Source organism: Sciurus vulgaris (genome assembly GCF_902686455.1).
Source record: "Sciurus vulgaris genome assembly, chromosome: 10".
Lineage (NCBI taxonomy): Eukaryota > Metazoa > Chordata > Mammalia > Rodentia > Sciuridae > Sciurus > Sciurus vulgaris.
In genome coordinates this window covers 75,125,070-75,144,650 of record NC_136470.1, presented here as the reverse complement: position 1 = coordinate 75,144,650, position 19,581 = coordinate 75,125,070, and the positions used below count along the sequence as shown (strand labels likewise).

General features: G+C 36.0%; 1 protein-coding gene across 7 annotated transcripts in view; it reads left to right on the top strand.

Moving 5' to 3' along the window:
• Nucleotides 1-11,919, top strand: part of ZNF148 (zinc finger protein 148) — a 130,660-nt gene extending 118,741 nt beyond the window's left edge. For all 7 annotated transcript variants that reach the window (XM_079156195.1, XM_079156194.1, XM_079156193.1 and 4 more), the window contains 2 exons: nucleotides 5,034-5,152; nucleotides 5,413-11,919. In XM_079156195.1, coding sequence (XP_079012321.1) covers nucleotides 5,034-5,152; nucleotides 5,413-7,011 — 1,718 coding nt within the window. In that variant the 3' untranslated portion in view covers nucleotides 7,012-11,919. The remainder of the gene's footprint in view (nucleotides 1-5,033; nucleotides 5,153-5,412) is intronic.
• Nucleotides 11,920-19,581: the final 7,662 nt, after the last annotated feature.

Here is a 19,581-nt window from a genome sequence, read left to right as displayed (position 1 = left end):
TTTACAACCCAATGCTAATACTTGTTTCTGTCTCTTTTAGCCATCCCTAGTAGGTTTAAAACCATTGTGGTTTTGATTTATATTTTACTAAGAACTATGATGCCGAGCATCCTTTCATATGTTAATTTGTCATTTTTACATCTTTTTTGGACAAGGAACTGTTTTATATTATAGCGCTTATCAAATATGTGATTCATAAATTGTCCCATTGTGAGTTGTCTTTTCACTTTAAAAATTATTTCATGGAATTTATTATTTGAATAATTTTAAACTATATAATTTAGTGATATTAAGCAAATTTACAAGGTTATGTAAACAAACAAACTCTATAACCAAGCCCAGGCTCATATTGCATGCCTGTGAGTCCAGCTATTTGGGAGTCTGAGATGGGAGGATTATGAATTTGAGGGCAGCCTGGGCAACATAATAAGACTCCATCTCAGAGAGAAACAACAAACAAACAAACAAAAAAACAGCCTTCAGAAACTCTATAACCATTAAACAATAACACCCCTAGCTCTCCACCCCCCTACTCCTGCCTCCCCTAGTCCTGGTACCATTGGTCCTTTTTCAGTGTTTCTGAATTTGCCTATTCTAGATCCTTCATATATATGTAGTCTTTGTCCATTTTTATCCTTTTTTGTATCTGACTTCTTTCTCTTTGCAAAATATCTCCAAGCTTTATCCATGTTTATAGGTAGTATGTATCAATACTTCATTTTTACAACTGAATACTACTCCACTGTTTGTATCCATCACATTTTTGTCTCTATTTAAGTTGTTGGGACAGTGGCTTGCTTCACCTTTCATCTGCTTTGAATGCTATTTTGATATCCATTGGTATACAGGTATCTGTTTAGTTGCTGTTTTCAATTCCTTTAAAAATGTACCTAAGAGTATAATTGTGGGTCGTGTGGTAATTCTGTGTTTAGCACTTTGAGAAATTGTCATACTTTCCTACAACAGCAGACTTTTTTTTGTGGGGCGAGGTGGGGATGGTGTCCTTTGAAGCACAAAACTTTTAACTTTGATGAAGTTCATTTATTTTTTTGTTTGGTTTTTGTGCTTTTGGTGTCACACCTAAAAAACCATTGCCAAGCCAAAGTCATGAAGATTATTCTTGTGTTTTATTCTGTCATTTTTATACTTTTGGTTCTAACCTCTAGGTTTATGATACATTTTGAGTTATTTTTGCTTATGATGTGAGGTAGGAGGCGTCTGACTCCATTCTTTTGCATGTGGGTATCAAATTGTCCAAGTGCATTTGTTGAAAACACTGTTCTTTCTCCATTGAATTGCCTTGGCACCTTTTTTAGAAAACCACTTGACCATAAATGTAAGGGTTTTTCTCTAGACTCTCAATTCCATTTCTTTTGTGCTTGTTTGTTTGTTGCTTTCATGGTGTTAGGGATTGAACCAGAACTTCACATATGCTAGTGCTTTACCACTGAGCTACACCCCAGTCCACTCAGTTTCATTTTTTTGATGTATCTGTCCTTAAGCCATTATCACATTATCTTGATTATGTGGTTTTTTTTAAGATTGCTTTTGGATGTGAATTTTAGGATAAGGTTGTCAATTTCTACTTTGAATCTTCTGATCAGTTTGGGGAATGTTGTCATCTTAACTATATTAAGTCTTCTAGTCCACAAATACTAGGCAGATGTAATTGAATTCTAATCAACACACTAATTTTCTCTTTTATTCTTTCTCACTTTTTAAAAAATATTTTTTAGTTGTCAGTGGACCTTTATTTTACTTACTTACATGTGGTGCTGAGAATGGAACCCAGTGCATTGCACATGCCAGGGAAGTGCTCTTCCACTGAACTACAACCCCAGCCTTCCTTTCTTGCGTTTGATAAATGACTTTAAGTTCTAACCTAATGATCTCTATCATCTACATTCCCTATTTTAAAATGTGCACCTATTCTTACTTCTTTCCAACATTGTCTGTTCCTTCCTTCCTTATCTTGGTTCTCTGGAATCTTAATCCTTTGATTATTCACTGTAATAATTTAATTTTAGTTCAGTTTTTCTTCTATTCGGATTCCGCTGCCCTTCAAACAGTTTTGTCTCCTTCTTTAAATTTTATTCTTGAATGGATTACTTTCTATTATTTCCCATCTCATTTCTCATTTCATTTTTTCCAGACTTCCTTAATAAGTATTTTCCTCTCCCAACTTCTGTTGTATTAATTATTCGGTTTGCAAGTTCCTTAACTTTTCTGGACTTCAGTATTTTTTTACTGTGAATTAGTCTAGACTTGCTGGTAAAGCTCTCTAGCCTGCAACCACTGAACCCTTGGAATGTTTCCATATCAAAGTGAGCTACTCTGCAACTGAATTTGCTTAAGAAGCTTTTGAACCTTTTGCCACACCAGCAGCAGGGCATGTGGGCCTCTATGGAACCGGCAAGAACACTATTTGAAAGCCACTGGAAAGTCTCTTTTACCCTAAAATTTGATAACTTACATCCTTGAATGTTTTAACGCATTTTATCCTGTTGTCCCAGATAAGAAACTCATATAAAACCTTAACTACTGTACATAATATGTAATTCCATAATAACAATAATTATGAAATTATGTTAATAAATAATATGTAAAATCAAATTATGAATTACAACCTATTTTAATGCACTTCTGTTAATTTTGTTGAAATAGTCATAAAATTAAAAACTTAGGACTTAACAGGTTAAATAATTTACTTGTTGCCAAATTAAATTCTCTTCTTCGGCACCATTTCTCCTGGATATCAGACAGTATCTAAACAGTTAGCTGCTCTGCTATTCCTCCCCAAATTTTCTTTCTGTGGCATTTAACTTTCAGGTGCCACTCTGCTTAGATTCCTTCATTTCCAAGAAATTTTTCCAAATCATACCAACTCAGTAATATTTTTCTCACTGATCATTCACAATAGTAATCATTATATATGCCATTTATTTGACACTTAAAGATCACAGAAGGTTCTGTGAGCTACATAAATATAATTTAAGTCTAAGGAAGTGTAATATGGTAAATAATAGAAATGTATGAAGTAAATATTGAGCTGTAAGTAATGGGCGCCATAGGAGAACTTTAATGGGGTTCTATGAAAATGTAGGAAGAGGGAGCAAAGTATCCGACAGGAGATGGATTGGGCCTCATTATTAGTGTAGTGTCTGAACACTTGGTGGGCATTCCTGACTGAAGGAGCAGCATGAATCAAGGTGAAAGTAGGAAATGTGAGATGATAGGTATTTGACTGAAGGACAAGATTAAGAAGGGAAATAGTATGATGTAAAAGTTGTAAAAGTAAACCAGAGCTAGACATTTGTGAGTTATCATTTTATAATATGTGTATCTTGTTTTTCCAATTATGCTATAAACTCTTAGAAAACAAGTTGTATGCCCTGTACTTTTAACCTCCTTACAGCAGGTCTATGGATAGAGGAGCAGTATTCAGTAAAATTTTGTTAAATATAGATAGGTAGAAACAGTAGTTTCCCTGAATAAATATTATACAAGGTAACTTATTATTTTTTTTTTATTAGACTTCTGTTTTACCAGTAAAAACTATTTATAATGAAGGGAGGGGAGATGGGAATAGGAAAGACAGTAGAATGAATCAGACATAACTTTCCTATGTTCATATATGAATACACAACCAGTGTAACTGCACATTATGTACAACCACAAGAATGGAAAGTTATGGACTGGGATTATAGCTCAATGGGAGAGTGCTTGCCTAGTATGTGTGAGGCACTGGGTTCGATCCGTAGCACCACATAAAAATAAATAAATAAATAAAATAAAGGTATTGTGTCCATCTACAACTAAAAAGTTAAAAAAAAAAGAAAGAATAGAAAGTTATGCTCCATGTATGTATAATATGTCAAAATACATTCTGCTGTCATGTATAACTAAAAAGAAGAAATAAAAAATTTTTAAAAAGGTAGAGTGCTTACCTAGCATGCACAGAGTCCTGGGTTCAGTCCCCAGCACCACCAAAAAACAAATAAACGTAACAAAACTATAGAATTTATCAGTAAAAACTATTTATAGAGCTCCATAGTAATGTTACCTTATAGCTAAAAAGTTCTTAAGGAATTGGCAGGGGTGGGCTAAAGCAGTTGTATGTATAATTAACAGTACTCAATTTGTAATTCATTGCCAGATGACAAGAAAAGCTGGTTTGAGTTGAGAAAAAGCATTAGTTTAGCCAGGCATGGTGGCACATGGCTATAATCCTAGTGACTTGGTGACTAAAGCAGAACAGTCACAATCCCAAGTTCAAGGCCTGCCTCAGCAACTTAGTGAGACCCTGTCTCAAAGTAAAAAATAAATAAATAAAAATAAAAAGGATTAGGGAATGTAGCTCAGTGACAAAGCACACCTGGGTTCAATCCCTAGTACCTACCCCCCAAAAAAAAGAATCAATATAAATAAGTCTTACATTTGAAATTTGGCCTCTAAGCTTGTTTTATGTCTTAAACAAGATTTTAAAGAATATTTCCTAGGATTCATATTTCATTAAACCATAAATGTTTCTAAAATAGATTCAGAATTAAGAAGCTGTACCTGAGAATTATATTAGAGTATGCATGAATAACATTTTTTAAAGTTCTAATATTTTATATGATTGAAAAGAAAGATGAGAAATTATCAGCTACTCTATTGAAAGAGTGTCCGTATTGCTGTAAATTCCTGGTACTGCTGGTCTTTCTAGAGAGAGATTATGTTCTGTGCACACATAACAGAAGGGAGGAAAATTGAGTTTGCCTGCTTTCAGGGAAAACTTTGTCATTTAAAAAAAGTGAATTTGGGGATGGAGTTGTGGCTCAGTGGTAGAGCATGTGTGAGGTACTGGTTCGATCCTCAGCATCACATAAAAATTAATAAAGATATTATGTCCATTTGCAACTGTAAAAATATTTTTAAAAAAAGTGAATTATCTTAATTGTCAAAGGATATTTATTTTAGAGATTCTTACTGCAAAGCAATTCATTATTTTACAATATTTGTTTTGTTTTAAAATTTCTATCATGTACTAGGTGAAAAACCATTTCGCTGTGATGAATGTGGTATGAGATTCATACAAAAATATCATATGGAAAGGCATAAGAGAACTCATAGTGGAGAAAAACCTTACCAGTGTGAATACTGTTTACAGGTAAGATAGGTAGTTTGCAGTTGTTCTATTCTTATTAAGTTATAAAGTAATTCTAAGAAATTAGAAAATGCTATTTAATGCTAGAACTACTTGAGGAAATTTTAAATTCTTGATAAAATTTATAATAGAAAATTGGCTCAGTTAATTTGCTTGAAATTGCTTATATTATACTTATATTAATTGTTTTCTTTTTTCTTTTCTTTGTTGACCAAAAACACAAAAACAAACAAAAAACCACATCCAATCTCTGAATTCAACAGTATTTTTCCAGAACAGATCGTGTATTGAAACATAAACGTATGTGCCATGAAAATCATGACAAAAAACTAAACAGATGTGCCATCAAAGGTGGCCTTCTGACATCTGAAGAAGATTCTGGCTTTTCTACATCACCAAAAGATAACTCACTGCCAAAAAAGAAAAGGCAGAAAACTGAGAAGAAATCATCTGGAATGGACAAAGAGAGTTCTTTGGATAAATCTGACCTGAAGAAAGACAAAAACGATTACTTGCCTCTTTATTCTTCAAGTACTAAAGTAAAAGATGAGTATATGGTGGCAGAATATGCTGTTGAAATGCCACATTCTTCAGTTGGGGGATCCCATTTAGAAGACGCATCAGGAGAAATACATCCACCGAAGTTGGTTCTCAAAAAAATTAATAGTAAGAGAAGTTTGAAACAGCCACTGGAGCAAAATCAAACAATTTCGCCTTTATCCACATATGAAGAGAGCAAAGTTTCAAAGTATGCATTTGAACTTGTGGATAAGCAAGCTTTGCTGGACTCAGAAGGCACTGCTGACATTGATCAGGTTGATAACTTGCAAGAGGGGCCCAGTAAACCTGTGCATAGTAGTACTAATTATGATGATGCCATGCAGTTTTTGAAGAAGAAGCGGTATCTTCAAGCAGCAAGCAACAACAGCAGGGAGTATGCGCTGAATGTGGGTACCATAGCTTCTCAGCCTTCTGTAACACAAGCAGCTGTGGCAAGTGTCATTGATGAAAGTACCACAGCATCCATATTAGATTCACAAGCACTGAATGTGGAGATTAAGAGTAATCATGACAAAAATGTTATTCCAGATGAGGTACTGCAGACTTTGTTGGATCATTATTCCCATAAAGCTAATGGACAGCATGAAATTTCCTTCAGTGTTGCAGACACTGAAGTGACTTCTAGCATATCAATAAATTCTTCAGAAGTACCTGAAGTCACCCAGTCAGAGAATGTTGGATCAAGCTCCCAAGCATCCTCATCAGATAAAGCCAACATGTTGCAGGAATACTCAAAGTTTCTGCAGCAGGCTTTGGACAGAACTAGCCAAAATGATGCCTATTTGAATAGCCCGAGCCTTAACTTTGTGACTGATAACCAGACCCTTCCAAATCAGCCAGCATTCTCTTCCATAGACAAGCAAGTCTATGCAGCCATGCCCATCAATAGCTTTCGATCAGGAATGAATTCTCCACTAAGAACAACTCCAGATAAGTCCCACTTTGGACTAATAGTTGGTGATTCACAGCACTCGTTTCCCTTTTCAGGTGATGAGACAAACCATGCTTCTGCCACATCAACACAGGACTTTTTGGATCAAGTGACTTCTCAGAAGAAAGCTGAGGCTCAGCCTGTCCACCAAGCTTACCAAATGAGCTCCTTTGAACAGCCCTTCCGTGCTCCATATCATGGATCCAGAGCTGGAATAGCTACTCAATTTAGCACTGCCAATGGACAGGTGAACCTTCGGGGACCAGGGACAAGTGCTGAATTTTCAGAATTTCCCTTGGTGAATGTAAATGATAATAGAGCTGGGATGACATCTTCACCGGATGCCACAACTGGCCAGACTTTTGGCTAAAAAAAAAAAAAAAAAAAAAAAAAGTGTAAATAATACTGGCACTTTAGAACAGATTAATCAAGAGTGGGGTTACTCTGTGTAAAATGGAGTGCTGTACAGATTAAGAGCAATGCGTTATAACAAGTTAAGCTGATATGAATAGCAAGATAATCCCATAACTGCGTTTTGTTTGGTTAGTCAGCATTCTTTGAACTGCCTTACATGTTGTCACCTTTATAGAAGCAATGCATATACTTGTTTTAGATCAGAAACTTGCTATTCCACCTACACCAAGTTAAAAAGGAAAAAAAAAAAAAAAAGACTTTCGCACAATTGTTTCCTAACTGATAACATTGTACATTCTTAGGAGATTAGTAATTGTGTGAAATTTACTCATACTGTTTCTAAGTTTTTCAGCATAGTCATTGCACTTCAGCAGGGAATCTGAGTATACTTTACAGAGTGAACTTAAAAGTTTAAATGTCAAGAGATTATGGCTTAAATACATTAGTTTGTCCTATGGGGGAAAAAAACCACCTTTCAAAAAGAATGATATGCCATATACCCTTGATTTTCATTTTGCATTATATTGACGTGTTTTTTTGAAGAAAAAAGTAATAAAAATCTGATAGTCTAAGACTCCACTATTTAAAAGCCTAATTACTTTTAAAATATGCATACTTTCAAAACTTTTACCAAAATACACAACTGTTGAAGCATTCACTTCTGTATGGAAGTATGCATATTGGTGTCAGTTTCTTTGTACAGTTGTACCTAGATATTTTTTATGATTTTTTCATGTGCAAGTATCGAGGTTTTGAAGTTTTAGTAAAAAATATTCTGTAGATTACATTCCCAAGAACATAATGCTTACACAAAATGTATATTCCACGTTTTAAAGCTTAATTGTATTTTACTTTACATATACACTTCAGTTAACATAGAGCACTTAGAATCTATTTGGTATTTTTGATTTCTCAAAGTGAAAGATTAGATTTTTAGGTTTGATATGGTTGTGTCATAATCATCTCATAATTGACAATTTTAATTTTTGGCAATAAAAGGAAATTGGGATATCTTTGGAACTGTAAAATCTGGTTTAATCCTTCTCTTTCTAGACTCTTGGATTATTAAACAGTATCCAGAGAAACAAGAAATGGGCTTTTTAATTGCTTATTTTATCTTGAGTTACTTTTTAATGAACACTGCTCATTACAGTTTTACAAACCAAAAGTGTTTACTAATTCCAGTAACTACAATTTCTTTTTCAGCTAGATGAGTGACCGGAAATTTTTTGTTGCATTTCAAAATCTAAATAAACTACAGACTTTATCCTTATACCATGAATGTTTTTTTTTTTTTAAATACTTTGTCTTAAAATAATACAGCATGGTACAATAAATTGTGCTTTTATATATATGCTTTTCTGAAGAATGATGGTTTGAGTTACACATTGGACAGTTTTGATTTTTGGAGAGTAACATTAGTCATATTGATGCTATCATCCTCTTTAATTTGTTCTAACTTTTTGGTTTTTGTATTTTAAATTTCCGCCATCTTTGTCACAATGCTCGTACTGATATATAGCACCAGTGGTAACCTAAAATTAATGTCCTTGGAAGATGAAGCTGTTGATTTTAACTTTTATATTGGCCCTGTAAGTCTACATTCTTTGTTTCAGTATAGAATATGTTATCCATTTAAATTATTTTTGTCTCTTATTTAATGTTATCCCAAGACTGTTCTCATAAAGAAAGGGAACAAAGAAATATCCTCTCCTAACATTCTTCACTTATATTCATTTATTTTAAATATATTGGTGTTTTTATGGTAAGAATATAAATTATGTTTAATGTGGTTTCCTCTACACTTTGGTTATTAAGCTTTGTTTGAAATACTAGTTTTCCCATTTGACAGCTTTCTTTGCTGCCAAAGTTTTCAATAATTTTAGACTTCTTTGAAGTAAATATTTAAGTTCTGCCATTATTGACCGTAAGATTGATGTGTGTTGTGTTATGCATCACTTAATTGCAAGAAGAATTATTTCAGGTGAGATGTTAAAAATGGAACTGTGCTCACCCTAGATAGACATTTTTCTCATAGTACTTTTGATGAGAGTAGGCATTTATTTCCTGAGTTGATTTTTTTTTTTTTTTTTTTTAGTCTGATCAAAAATTTTGTTCCTTTGGAAACTTGATGCAGTTTTTGATACTGTGTAAAATTTTTGGTTTGTTTTAACATCACCAGCACAGTTTTAAGAATGTGACTATCGCTGAGCAGTTTGGATAAGCTTAGGAAGGAAGGCCTTTGAAAATGGTAGTTATGCAAGCAGATTTTCAGGTGTTGCATTCCTGTCTTCAACACATTTCTTTAAATCTACATAATGGCAGACTTTTCTACCAGGTTATAAGCATTTTTCAGATAACTGATACTTAGCCAGCATAACTTATTGACTTACCATTTAAGTATAGTCATCACTCTCTTACTGTGAAATTCTAAATGCCTACCAGACTTACCTTGTATTATCATCCTATGATAAACATCTTGACAGTTTGGGTTTCCCCATTTTATTCAGAAAATTGTTTAATTTCTATCTGGGCATTAGTAGAGAAAATAAGTGGCGTTGTGTGCTGCTTTAATTTGAAACATGGAGGATATGAGATATCCTTAGTAATTCATGTTTCTTGTTTCTCTCAGTGAACAAATTGTTCTATAAAAACATGCTCTTACACCCTTAAACCCTTGATCTGTGTGAGCGAGGTGTGCTTTTTCACTTAGGTCCTATTTTTATGTTTGAGCATTGGAAACATCATATTAGATAAAGTATCTTTTGAACATCTTCTAAAAGTGTCTTTTTTAACTTAAATTTTTATTGCACATATATTTCATTTGGTTTAGAATATTTGAGTGGCTCCTAAATGTTTTAGATCTACATGCAGATGTGCTACCTGATAAGGTAGAAATCCATCTTCTTCGCTCTGGCTGAAGATGCCAGCAATTGGGTCATTTTATCTCTTGAGAGGTAGAAAAGGCCTTGTGCTCAGGGCAGGCTTTCATTTCCACAGATGTGAGACCCTTGCAAAGTGCTAGTGAGGTTAGATCTTTTGCCACTTCTTTCACTTTATTAATTTGGGTATTTAAAGGGCTGTTTAAAAAAAAAAAAAAAGCCGGGAAACTTTAAAAGTAGGCATTACTGTAGTACTACGTATCTTAGAACATTTTAAACTAGAACTCATTTTTTCACAGTATGTATTTACTTGAAGAAGCACTATTATAATCAATGAGAAATTTTTTGAGTCTGCAATTTTAATTTAAACCTTTTCCGTTTCAAATTGCTTTATTTCAGGGAAATAATTTTCCAGTTGTTTTTGCTATATTCTGCAAATAAAAACCGTATGTTTCCTTTTTTCACTTAAACTTTGGTAGGAAACAAATTAAAGCAGACAAACATTTCTTGTTATGTTTGTTGCTTTCTTTAATCCAATGGATAAAAAAGTAAAACCCTGTAAACATTATTTTATTTTTTTATGCAATACCATGCTGTAAATATGGTTCATCAAGTAAGGATGTACCTATGATTGAATCTTTAATTCTGCACAGTTAGAGTTTATATATAAACGTGTCTTGACAATCAAGGACTTTCATGTGAGTCTTCCTTTATGATGTTTATTAATGTTATGCATTCCATTTGTTTTGAAGTGAGTACCAATGTGCTAATTTGTATTGTCTGAAAGTATGTAATGTTTTTACAGCTTGTTTTTAAGAATCTGTAAATATGTACAAACAAATCACAGTACTGCTTTATGTTAGAAGGCATATGATGTTGTACTGTATGTAAGCAATAATACATAGCAGTGCTAACTTTACAAGTAGCATCAGGAAAGTTCTAAAAACATTTCAGAGTTATTAATTATCCTATTTCATTTAATAATGATTATCTTTAATCAGTTTTTATAAGCAAATTCCATTGTTCCTCCTATTGGAACGTAACACTGTTTACACAGCATAATTGAAGTTGCAGAGGAGACAGGCTAAATCTGGCTTCATCTGTACTCACTTTCACTAAGCATTGAATGGCCTTACCACTCTTCTGCAAGATGGAGGAAGACCGCAAAACTTAGTGCCCATCACACTGAAGGAAGGGATGTGTTGTTGTTTTTCCCTGCTTCTGTACTGCTACCTAACTTTGTGGTTTGCTTTGGATTTTAATATTTGTTTCTGTTTTAGATTCAAGCCCGTAAGTTTTGAGGTCACTTCAGCTCCATTGTGAAATAGATAGTTCTCTTCATATTTCATAGCTACATTTCAATAATTCTAAACTTTCTACTTTGATTTTTAGATACTTATTTTTCAAGCTTGATTTCTCTGCTGATCAGATGAATTTATCAACTTCAATACAAAGAAAGACAAACTTATTGTAGTTTGAAGTGAGTCAATATTATACTGTACAGAACAGCTAACTATTTGAACACACACATCACTGCTTTAGAAATAAAACCGCCAATTTATAAATGTATATGACCTACATTTTATAGGAGAAATGTTTTTAAATGCTAGTCATTTATATAATGTGCTTTGAAGGATTTGCTAGTCCACTTCTGTCACTTTTTAGTACACTGGTATCTTTTATATGTAATGTATGCTTTTTATTATTGTAGCAGAGCATTTCAGTAGAAAGAATTTTGCAAAAATATGGGGGAAATTTTTCATTGTTGGATTTGAATTATACTGGATTTTATCTGTGTAGTCTTACTTGTCTTTATTTTAATGCTGTCTGGAAGGGAACTTGGTATCCAAATAAAGCAGGTAACCTCATTTTACTTCAAGGGCATACTGTGTAGTGCTGAATTTAATCTGGAAATCTGATGATTTTAAAAAGAAAACAAGTTTATAAAAATTGTACAGAAGAAATTAAATGTGTGATGGAAATCCTGATGGTGGAGCATTTGAATTTTCTGATACATAGTGTTATTTTCCTGGGATCCCCAAGCCTTCTTTGTATATCAACTAATAAAAGAAAAACCCTGTCATTGAAACTAGTAGGATAATAGGATATTCTGATGATACAGTATTATTTTTCCTATCCCATTTTCTGACCCTTTTCCCAATCACTGTAAAATTTTATTTTCTATTTCCTATTGATAATTAAACATGTACATAATATAATAGATGCTGTTGTATAGAACTGAATGAATTTGGTTGCCATGCTTGAATGGGTAACTAAGTGGAAATATTTGATGGATACTGAGAATTCATGAAATGCCAGAGCAAATTTATGAGGGAAACCGGGGGCATGGTATGACTTGGGAAAGTCACAGCAGATTGTTTCTTCAACCCCCTAGGAAATTAGTGTGGAGGAACCAACTGCAAACTCAGATCAGATAAAAAGTGGCTCTTTCCTTCTCCTCCCCCCAAAATATGAGCACTAAATTTCAGAATCTACTCAGGTGAAAATCGCTTTGCGATGAATCTTATCACATTGAAATTTTCACTGTTAAATAAGATATTTGTGATATTTTTAAATACAAACTTTTACATCAGTAGTCAGCAGCCTGATGGTTGAAATTTAGTAAGTCAGTATATTTTAAAATATATTTTGTCCTTCATATATAATTGTTTTTAAATAGTTGGGAGGATTTTTTTGTTTAAATACATTTTTATCATCATTGTAAAAAAAAAAAAAAAAAGTCTTGGTTGACCCCATATTATGCCATGAATGATTTGCTGAGCCTTTATAATAACAGTGAAAGCTTGTTTCATGTGTAGTCATGGAACACAGAAATGTTCTTTAAACTGACCTATTCATTAAGAAGTTTAATGAGTCACGGCTTTTGACACTGTTGTCGTATAGTTAGTCTTGCCACTTAAGGAGTTTGTAATACCATTTTATGTATTGTGATACTAAAGGAAGTTGTTTTGCTTTATTTTAAATTGAATTACTAGACTTAATTTCAAATTCTGCGTTTTAAATGTGGACACTGGCTGTTTGAAAAATAAAATACAGAATACAGTTTTATGACTAATTTTCTAGCTGAATTTTTCACAGTACTTTAAACCAAATAACTAGTGGTAAATATGCAAAAACCATGGTACATAGTCAATATTTAAAAAGATGTCTGTATGAAATTAACAGTTCACAGATTGGGTAATAATTATCAGGGTCTTTACTGTAGCTTTATGTGGAATGTTTTATTTATTAGAGAGTTGTAAAGCGCAAGAGTCATGTTACTGTCCTTGAATATTTTAGACTTGAAATATGTTTAACATAGAGCAAACAGCATATGTGGGTTTTTTCTTTACAGATAAGATTCTATTAACCACCATCGTAGGATACATGGGATTTTTTCCCCCCTTTCATTAGTGTAGGTAGATATGTTTTCATTTATCTACCACTTTTGCCAGTACCTTATTATCTCATGACAGTGGGATGCATTGTAAGAAAGCTGTCAGCAGTCAGGAGTGCAGCCTGGGTCCATGGGACAAATGTAAACTAATTGGCCTTTGCAGAGATGAGTCCTATGACCCCGGCTTATTAGCATGGTGCTGTAACCAATTGTACATAATAATACCGCTGATAGTCTACTAATGCATTTCTTAGATCCCAGTTCTTGAATGATTCAAATTGGTGGGGTGAGGGGTGGGGAGATACTCTACATGACACTTCTCCCACCTGAAGATTATATGAAAAAAATAAAATTGAAGTCACTTGAATTATTGTGTTGTCATTGAGTCTTACTTGATTAGTTATCACACACAAAAAGAATATGAACATTTTTCTGATTATATATTTGGATAGATTTTGATTTTTTTCAGAGCTGTATCTGCTATTTCCCTCTGATGAATCTGATAAGTATTAAAATAAGTTAACATCTATATGATGAATAAAGAATGGAGGTGAATTTTTTAAATGAACTAAAATTTAAAATGTGATTCTCAGTTTTTTATTTTCAAATGAAAAGGACATTTAGAGTAAACCTTTTACCCACACATTCATGCAGATGTATATACTTATGTGTAAAAGCTGCGATGAGAAATGTAGTATTGTAAACAAGAATGCATTACCTGTGGTAGTCATGGTGTTTTCTGTTGATTTGAATCCTTACTTGCTGGGGCATAAAACATTGACCCTGCATTTATTCAGCATTGATCACTTACTTAGTGACAGACATTGTACTAGATACAAATAATAGCTGAGGCTACGGGCATTTTTGAGCATATGGAAGGCTTTGGTAGTGCTGTCAGTTACTGGTTGCAGTATGGTATTTGAGATCATTAAAGCAAACATTCAGTGTGAAGATGGGTGCTGTGCTGAATAATTTACATCTCATTCCTCAACAAATGGGTAAGTACAGTTCTCTACTTTAGGATAGTTTACTAGGAAATACAATTTTAATAAATTGGTTCCAGAAGATAGAAAATATAAGCAGGTCAATGTAATGGAAATAGAGAATATTGTCAAAAATTACCCTCTATTTGCCAGCGCAGTGGTGCATGCCTGTAATCCCAGCAGCTTGGGAGGTTGAGGCAGGAGGATCACGAGTTCAAAGCCAGTTTCAGCAGCGGCAAGCCCCTAAGCAATTCAGTGAGACCCTGTCTCGAAATACAAAATAGGACTGGAGATGTGGCTCAGTGGTTGAGTGTCCGTGAGTTCAATCCCTTCTTGGAAAAAAACAAAAAAAAACCCTCCTACTTAAAATCCAGATTTATGAATAGGAATCAAGCCTAGTCTATGAACATGAAATAGACTTATTTCCAAAGAAACTGACATCACAGGAGTGGGAAATGAATGCTAAATAGGGATTCTCAAACCTGAGGATAAAAGACCAGGGGATCATCTGTACTCCCCTGGGGTGTTGGGGGTGATGCTGGAGAATGCTTTCTTGGAAGTAGGGAAACTAACTGAACCAAAGCCTAATTAGTCATACTAGCATAGTCTTTAAGTCCTTGAAGTCATATACTAGTGTGCAGTACTCCCAGATGACAGCTATGTTTATGGTGTTCCACCTCCTTCAAGGTGTTTGAGCCATTGTAAACTCACCTTTTAAACCTCCAGTATGGTAGCTTTCCTTTGTTTACGGGAGCGCTAGCACCATTGCCGTGCAACCTGGCAGTGCAACCTGTGCTCTAGCATTTTATCTTGCTAGAGCACAAAAATGACAGGAAGAGGACACAGCACTGGCCTCTCAATTTCAGGCCTTACTGGGTGAGGGCGGTTGCATAAGTTTTACTGAGCCCTCATGGTTTGAGAGCAGTTGTGCACTCAGGGTGGGAGGAATATGCAGTCCGATAATAAGTATGCAAAAAATGTATTTAGGAAACCAACTCCCAGGCAGCAAGGCCAGTGTGGCTTGGGATGACTTTAAATGAGCTGTTTGTCATGAAGGATGATTGTGGTAGGGCTGGGACTTGATAATCTACAGGCTGCGTGGGCAAATATGGAGCAGTCAAGTGAGCAGGGGACTTAAAAATCGCAGGTCTGCCTTGAGCTATCTGTTACCCTGTTCAAGCCACTTGCCATTTCTGAACCTCAGTATTTTCCATCAGGAAGGGAGGATGACAAACTATCCGAGTTGCTGTGACTGTCTTAAACTTGTAACACAGTAAACATTTTCTAGTTCAGAATTTTAAGTATCATAAAGGAAAAATAGAGCAGAGTTGGACCAGTGTTGGAAACCTCATTTCATATGAAGCACGGCATGTAATACATTTCTGACTTACAGAAAATATAAGCTGAGCATCTGTAATTGAAAACCCAAAATGAGAAACTTTTTGATTGCTGACATATTGCCACAACTGGAAAATTCCACATATGACCTCACATAATGGGTTCCTGACAGTATTGCAGGTGCGCTAAAATTGTATAAGGTTAACTTGGGGCTATGTGAATAAGGTATGTATGAAACAAATGAATTTCATATTTAGACTTGAGTTCCATCCCCAACATAACTCATTGCATTTATGAAAATTTTCTAAAATTTGAAATACTTGTAACCCCAAGCATTTCAGAGAACAAATACTCAAGTATTATCTTTAAAAAGACTGAAGATACAACAAAGTTGATGTGTCTGGATTTAATTGACCAGCAAAAAATAAGTAGTGATGTGGAAGTGATAGGGATTCTGAAAGGGAAAGAATACTTATAATTCGCATTTGCTGACAAGTGGAGTGCAGAGTAAGATCAAGTACGTGCCCTAAACTTAAGGAACACAGATTTCAAACAGCCCAAAGAAAAAGGAAGAAGAAAGTGGAAAAAAAAAAAAGGCTGGGAGTGTTGGTGCATACCTATATGTAATTCCAGCTACTCAGGAGGCTAAAGCAGAAGGATTGCAAGCTCTAAGCCAACCTGGGCAACTTAGACTCTGTCTCACAAATATAAAGGCCAGGGAATATAGCTCAGTGCTAGAGCACTTGACTATTATGTGTGAGGTCCTGGGTTCAGTCCCCAGTACGGTCCCCCCGCCCCCACCAAATATTCCTTTGTCAGAAACCTGAAAGGTATAGAACATTCTGAGGTATATCACAACATATTGGAAATAAGGCAGAAATATCCTATAAAAGTAATGCACAGAGGTGGTAAAGGTCCCCAATTTCTCACTCGCAAGCTATCGGCCAATCATGGACAGGAATTTGGCCCATGAGGCAAAAGCAAAATTATGGACAATGAAGTTGGAACATTGCAGCCAGCTTTACCATCTGGGAGGAAGGAAGGCATATCCTACCCATGTGGAGGTGGTGGGTCTTCCAATTTTAGTTTTATTTTTAATCATATTTATTCTCTTTCCATCCCTCCTTTGCTTGTTTCTGTTTTCATCTTCCTGAGCAACTATATATGTGTGTTGCAGGTAACTACCAAACAACTGACTGATGTTATGTGATACCCTGCCTCTTGTGCAAATTAAGTCTACCTAAGTGGTTTTGTTTTGTTTTGTTTAGCATTAATGTTTTGGGGAAGTTCAGTTGTTTACCAGGAGAAGATCATGGGAACCCTGTATTAGTTTGTAAAGGTTTTTGGAGGTATTTCATTCACAGAGCATCAAGCTGCCTCACACACACTGGTATGCATAAGTGAATAAACAATATTACAAAGTCTGGGAAGCACTAGGAGTGCTGTTGGAAGGTATTAGAAATGATGGTGGATTTTCAGTCCCAGGATCTGGTGGAGATCCCTAATTCTGCGCTCAACCACAGCTGCCATAGGCTTCTAACCAAAATTCCTAAAGGAGATACCCAAGAATCCAAAGTTAGTGGGAAATGAGTTCCCAAGACCTAGCATAGAAAGGAGCAGAGGATGTGGCCAGGACTGAAGGCTTCTAGAGCCATTTCCTTCCCCTTGGCATCCTGTAGTTGACCAGAGAATCTCAATATGTAAGACTAGACTAAAGAATGGAATGGCCAGGTCTCCGACCCCAGTCCTTTTCCCAACCCAGTTGCATAGGAACAAAGGAAGGAAGAAGGGGGAAAAAATGAACAAGTTTGCGTGTGTGGCCAATGAATGAAAAATGACCTTGCTCTCTGCTGGATTTGATTCAATAAATAGTCTATGATCTGATCAGTCAGCTTGTCAACTCATGGGAGGGCCAGGATGACTGCTTTCAGCTCTTGGTACTTCAAGATATCCCCCTTCCCCCCAAATGCATTGTTTTCTCTCTATACGAAAACCTCCACGCCCCCATCCATCTTTTGATTTCAGCTCTATCATCACTTCCTCAGAAAAGTTTACCTGATTAGGTAATTTCAATCATCTTGGAGTCTGAACAGCCCATACAGTTTTCCTAGCATAGATATCTGTCTGTAATGCTGTGCTTATCAGGCAAGAATTTGATTAATGTCTGTCTTCCCTGCGTGTCCAGAACAGTCTCACTCCTCATTGTGCATCCCTTGTTGGCCACAATGCTTGGTAACCCACAGATAGTTGGTGGACGTGACTGACCGAGAGGGCCCAGGCAATACAAGTGTGCGAAGAGGGTTTGCAGATCCCACAGAAGAAGCAGTGCCAGAGGTTTAGAGACTGCATGGATAACAGCAGGCAGGCCAGAAAACTGGTCATATGATTTTCAGAAAGGGAGAAGGATAATGGGTTCTGAAAACAACCGATCTTGATTTCAATCCCCAGCAAAATTCTAGAATGTCCATAAGAACTCTGCCAGGTAGGTAGGCCTGGCAGGTCTTATCATTAACTACATTATTACAAATAAGGAAACTGAGCTTTGAACAAGGTCATATAGTGAAAAGAGAACCAGGATCTCAAATTCAGACCTGACTACTCACACGTACACTTTTGAAGCTTTGTCTCTGTGGCTCCTGTACACAATATTTAAGTAAACGGTGAATGCTAATCACACTGCTGTCACAGTCCAATAAGGCCACCACTGTCGTCATAAAGCAAACTGCACCCTGCTTCTTAGGCTTCCACTCTGCATCAACTGTTTTCTCATGCTCCTACCAGGTCTTGGCCTATGACAGGTGCCAGGTGGCTGATACAGGTGAATGGCTTTCTTGTGCCACAGGACAAATGCTAAGAGTCAATAAATAGCTTGGATCCTGAAGGAAAAACCTGCTCTACAGGAGCCGGGGACACCTGATGGCAGGACAGTGGTGGCCCCTCCCTCTCTACTCAGCCCTACCCAGAGGAGCCAGAGCAGGATTTTGGTCTCCCTAGAGTCCCACCTCTTCTTTTCTGGGACTTAGGAGCCCTCAGTCTTGCAAGGGACTCGTGCTGCAAGCTTGCATCACTCCAGCTACTGGGAATGCATGTCAGCCCTTCTGACAGACTTCCCCCCCCCAGGTCTGGAGTTCCTGAAGCACACTTCAAACTCCAGGAAGGAGGATAACCTTTTTCAGTTTTATTTCTTCCTAGGACTAAAGAAGCTGCATTGTGTAGAGGAGAGCCTGAAACTGGAACCAGACCAAGGTTCAAATCCTGAATCCACCTTCAGGGCCAGCAGGCCTGTCTGAGTGTGTGCAGAATTGCCATAATTTTTTTAAATAGGCAGGTGTACCCTTGGGCAGTACATCACAGCGACCAACTAAACATTTATCATGTGGTAAACTATCTGTGCTCTCTCGGGGACAGATTTCACACTCCTTGCCATTAAAAATTGTAACTAGAGTAAGACCCCACAGCTAGCTGGTGCTTTCTATCTCTCAGGTGTTTTTGAGAGAGGAAAAAACTACTGGGCTAGAAATTCCAATCTTGGCTTCATATTAGAAGTGTTGGAGGGTTTTAAAGAAAATGCTAATGCCTAAGCCCCACCCCAGACCAATTAAAACTGAAGATGGACTCTCTGGGGGTAGGGTTTCTAAATCCACCTATACGTGATTGTGAAGTACATCCAGGGATTGTAAAGTGCACACCTAACCCCCATCTTGCAGCATGGAGACTCTGGTCCTGGGGTTTAGGCTGCAAGACGTATTTTTGTATACATACATACCTACATACAATTTAATGTTTCCAACCTGCTTTCACATTTCTCTACTGCTTGACTCTCTCCAAGCTCTGATACCTCCCCAGAGTTCAGAGCTTCTAAAAAATGAGGTCAACTTCAAGACATGTTTTCTTCGCCATTCTTCTAAGAAGGCAATTCTCAGTTC